The sequence below is a fragment of the Gopherus evgoodei genome, chromosome 1, assembly GCF_007399415.2.
Source record: "Gopherus evgoodei ecotype Sinaloan lineage chromosome 1, rGopEvg1_v1.p, whole genome shotgun sequence".
NCBI classification, from domain to species: Eukaryota; Metazoa; Chordata; order Testudines; family Testudinidae; genus Gopherus; species Gopherus evgoodei.
This window is the reverse complement of record NC_044322.1, coordinates 2638628-2643101: the sequence shown is the minus strand read 5'-3', so window position 1 is coordinate 2643101 and position 4474 is coordinate 2638628. Positions and strand designations below refer to the sequence as shown.

The window sequence follows — 4474 nt, the reverse complement described above, 5'->3', positions numbered from 1 at the left end:
CTTTTTTGACTGTATGAAGAGGAATTCTAAGGTCGGAGCAGCAACAAATAGAGCTGTTTATGGGCCAACATCCCACCTGTCCCCGGGCTCTCCACAAACACAGTCACTTTGTAAATGCTGCTGCCTGCCTTGATCTCCTTCCCCGTGTGCTGTCGTCACTCACCAGCAGGTGTGGGCAGTCTCTTTCCCATTCCTCCAAGCCTTAGACCCCATCTCAATCTCTTTCTATAGAGAGGAGATAAGTAGCTCATCTTGTCTCAGATGTAAGGGTCCAGGATGGAATAAGTGTCTGTGTCCTGGGTTTTTCCTCTCCTGTGTCACCACTGCTGGAACTGGGTGATGAACTGACGCTTCACTTGACGAACAATCTGATTATCCTCAATCGAAGGTGTTTGCTTTTCATGCTGTACACGACTGGGTTCATAAGGGGCGGGACCAGAAGGTAGACGTAGCCCAGGAGAACCTGAAGCAGGTGAGTCGAGCTGTTCCCAAATCTGTGTATCACAGACAAACCAATCTCTGAATTGTAGAAAAGCAGGACTACACAGAGGTGGGAGACACAGGTGTTCAGGGCCCGAAGACACTTTGTCTGTGACACAATGCTCAGCACTGTTTTGAGGATCATCACATACGAGAGGAAGATGAGCAGTGAATCCAACCCCATTATTAAGAATGAAAGATACAAGCCATAGAGGTTGTTGAATTTGTTGTCTGAACAAGCCAACTTCATGACTTCCTGGTGCGCACAGCAGGAATGGGAGAGGACATTGTCTCCACAGTATTGGAACCGTTTCAGGAGAAGGTGGAGTGGGAATATTACGGCTATTCCTCTTAGCACACACACCAGTCCCATCTTGGCTATTCTAGGCAGGGTTAAGATGGAAGCATAGCTCAGTGGGTTACAGATTGCGATGAAGTGGTCAAAGGCCATCAGCAAGAGTACAGAAGATTCAATGCATCGAAGTGAGCCAATAAAGAACAACTGTGTAAAACAGGCATTAAATCTGATTTCCCTAGAGTTAAACAAGTATATGCCTAATATCGTCGGCATGGTGGCTATCAATAAGCCAAGGTCTGTGATGGCCAACATGGAAAGGAAAATGTACATGGGTTCATGGAGGGTTGGATCTGTTTTTATAATGAAGAGAATGACTGAATTTCCTACTATCGAAATAACATACGTTAAACAGAAGAGGATAGAAATCCAGAGATGGACATCCTCCTGCCCTGGTATCCCAGTGAGAAGGAACACTGCAGAGTTGAATTTGGTGTCATTGACAGCTGACATAATGTCCTGGGCAGGCACAGGGAGTTTTGAACTTTAGATTCTGAAAGGAGAAATAACAGGAGACGAGATGAAAATTAAGGAGATATCTTTCTGCTCTCAATGCAAGTCTAGAGGCTCCCAGGATCTCAAGGAAAATGAGCAACTACATAGTCTTGGATTTTCACCACCACCAGGAAGATAGGCACTGCCAGACTGGATCAGACATCTGGTCCATTCAGCTCAGTATTTAGTATCCATTTCCTAGATTCTTCAGTGGAAAGTAGAACAAGTCTTGCAATAGGCAGCTATGAGATTTCCTGCTGCCAGGGAATATTTCCCCCTGACACCCACTACTTAGACATATTTGGTGGTGTAAATCAGGAAGGCTTAGAGCTCTTCCAAGACTTTTTAAAAGAGATCCTAACAACCTTAATGGGATTTATTTTTTTATCCATATAAACATCTTATCCCTCTTTGAAGCCTGCTAAGCTCTTGGTCCCATAGATATCTTGAGCTGGGAGTTCCACAGCCTATTGTGCACTATGTGCATTTACAGTTGTGACTTTCCCACACACACTCTTTCTGGCCCATTGTATCATGGCATGTGTGCAAGTGCATGGTGATATTGGTCATTGTATTTATCTGTCCTGGATTGAAGCTATTTATAAATGTGTCTGCCTCTTCCCGGCACATGGGATGAATTCTTAGGGCCTGATTCTGAATTCAAGAATGTCTTAATGATATCACTCCAGATTTACATGGGTTAATTGCTTCAGAACAGGGCTCTATTAGCTTTCCCTTACCAAATGCACAGGTGATACACTTTGACCCCCAAGAGTCCCTTCAAGAAGAGCTGAAATGCTTTGCCTCAACAATGTTGACTGAATCCAGACGGTCCATTCACCATACAAGCTTCTCTTCATTCTCACAGCCCCTGCATCCTCTCACCATGCAAGGGTCCGTAAATATCTGCAAAGTTACATGGGTGAATAGTTTAAACCAGGTTTGCACTAATATCCCCTTGAGCGTGCAAGTTATTTCAGAGATGTTCATGTAAGAGGTGATGGGTGAAAATTATATACAACCACTGTAACACTCCCCTTTTCTGCACCTCAGCTTGACTCTTTGCTGAAACACAGACCAATGGTTCTGTTATCTCATGACCTTTTCAAAAGACTTGCTCAGGTATTGCAGAGGGATAATGTTCATGACCCCCAATGTAAGTGTTAGAAAGAGCTTCTGGTCATTTCCCAGGAGACAGTATCATACAGCTGTTCACTGAACAAAGAGTTAAGAGCTCAAACCTATTGCCAACAATATTTGGAGTACTACTGAAATACTTTCTAAAGCAAAAACCATTCAGCAGTACAGTTACCACTGCTTCTGACTTTCAATATACAGGCATGTCATGAATTTTTCGTTTGTAATATCTGTGTTACAATGAAAAGATTTAGCATAACATTTACTCTGTACTTTAGCATACATGTGTCAGTCTATTCTTTCCCCTCTGATCCACTTTCAGAAATGATTTCTTGGATTAGAGTGGGACTTAAAATGTAACGTCTGTCATCGGGATTTCTTCAGAACCTGAAAAGATTGCGGAGTCCCAGCCCTCATTCAGTTGATTGCCAGCAAACAAAAGTCTAGTAGCTCCTCTGTCCCTGGGTTAATAGCTGACTGGTTCTCCTCAGGTTCTGCTCTGTCAGACTGCAGACTGTATCCAGAGCAGTAACAGCCATTGGGATCAGTACAGAAAATATTCACTCCCTGAACTCTCACTCTCTAGTACATAGTAACTCCAGCACCTGTTATTCAGGCATGATGAGGGTTTGCAGTTAGTGGATTTCAAAGTCAAATGCAGGAGTATTCATGGAAATGGAACTTCATTTCCCACAGGAAAGTCACCTATTGCTCTCTCTCCGACTGTCTTTGTCCTGTATTCATACAATCTGTAGCACCTGGGAATAGCATTGTATCAGACATGGAGCTGAGCTGTCATCATGAATGTGTGTGTTAAACCCAGTTCTTAGGATGGTAGCTTTATAGCTACATTGTGTTGACTATTTATGTTATGGCTGTACTGGGTGAAACCACAGTGTGCAATAGAGAAGGTCCCAGTCTGATGGTGGGAGGATCGTGGGATTTCACTCAATGAGAGGGAAAGCTATTATGCCTGACATCTGGCACTTGGGACCAGAGGAAGGGCAGAGATGTAGGTAGCTCTGTTACTCTGAGGGGTAGATACAAGGCAGAACTGCTGAAGCCCTCAGCCAGTCAGGAAACAGAAATATGCCCTATTGGAACTTTTACCACAGAGCAGTGCAGATCTGAATTTCTGCTTTCACAATAGAACTAGAGAATAATATAATTTTATATGCATTTGTTGATTACATTTCCTGGAACAAATAAACCTGAGGTAATTTGTGAACTAGTCACTAATATTCTGTTGGGATTCAGGATCAGGCCCAGAACACACTGCCCCTCTAGAAATGGGACAACTTGACAAATCCTAACTCAGGGTACTGGAGTTTTAATGCTCTGAACTCACTTTGCATGTCAGATTTCTGTGTAGCTTGAATAACCCACATTGGTTCGTGGGCAGGTGTAGGGGAGGGATTGCCAGGTGACCAAGTGCTCCTGCTCTCCGGCCCCTGTCTCTGTGTCACACCAACAGACCAGCTGAGTTTGCTGCTGCTGCACGGAACATCTGCAAATGGAAACAGTTTGCAGCCTTTCCCCTTCACTTCATGTTTTAAAAACAGTGAAACCTTCCAACGTATGCAATTCCTGCTAGACAAGGAGCTGCTGACACCAGAGCTCTTCAGCCTAAAGGAAAAGGACTCTTCGGAGAGGTAGCAGGCAGTGTCTGTGCAGATAGGAAGACAACTGTGTTTATGGAGCATGCCTGCACATTCCCTTGGAGGCCACTTGGCCATCAGGGAACTTCAGCTGCTTGGCTTAGTGTGCACCATCGTGGCCAAAGGCAAACTGCAGAAAGACAAATCACAGGGGATGCATAGTGATCCTACCCACCTGGATTGCAGCGCAAGCCCTGCTGCAGGCTCTATTCCTGGAATCCAGGTTGTCATCACTGTTCATATGATTTTGATTAGTCATCTGGCTACCTTGGAGACGTCCGAGGGGTATCAATGAACCTGTCACAGCTGTGATCTTGCTGAAATAACATAAAATAAAATCTAATTATAA

General features: G+C 44.1%; 1 protein-coding gene across 1 annotated transcript; it reads right to left on the bottom strand.

The window, feature by feature from the left end:
- Nucleotides 1–352: 352 nt before the first annotated feature.
- Nucleotides 353–1288, bottom strand: LOC115647864 (olfactory receptor 51G2-like). The gene has a single exon (XM_030554737.1). The coding sequence runs from the start codon at nucleotides 1286–1288 to the stop codon at nucleotides 353–355; it is 936 nt and encodes a 311-aa protein (XP_030410597.1).
- Between the last annotated feature and the right edge of the window lie 3186 nt (nucleotides 1289–4474).

What these genes read in the sequence shown, in the direction of transcription:
- LOC115647864 (XM_030554737.1), bottom strand. Translation starts at nt 1,288, where the DNA reads ATGTCAGCTGTCAATGACACCAAATTCAACTCTGCAGTGTTCCTTCTC.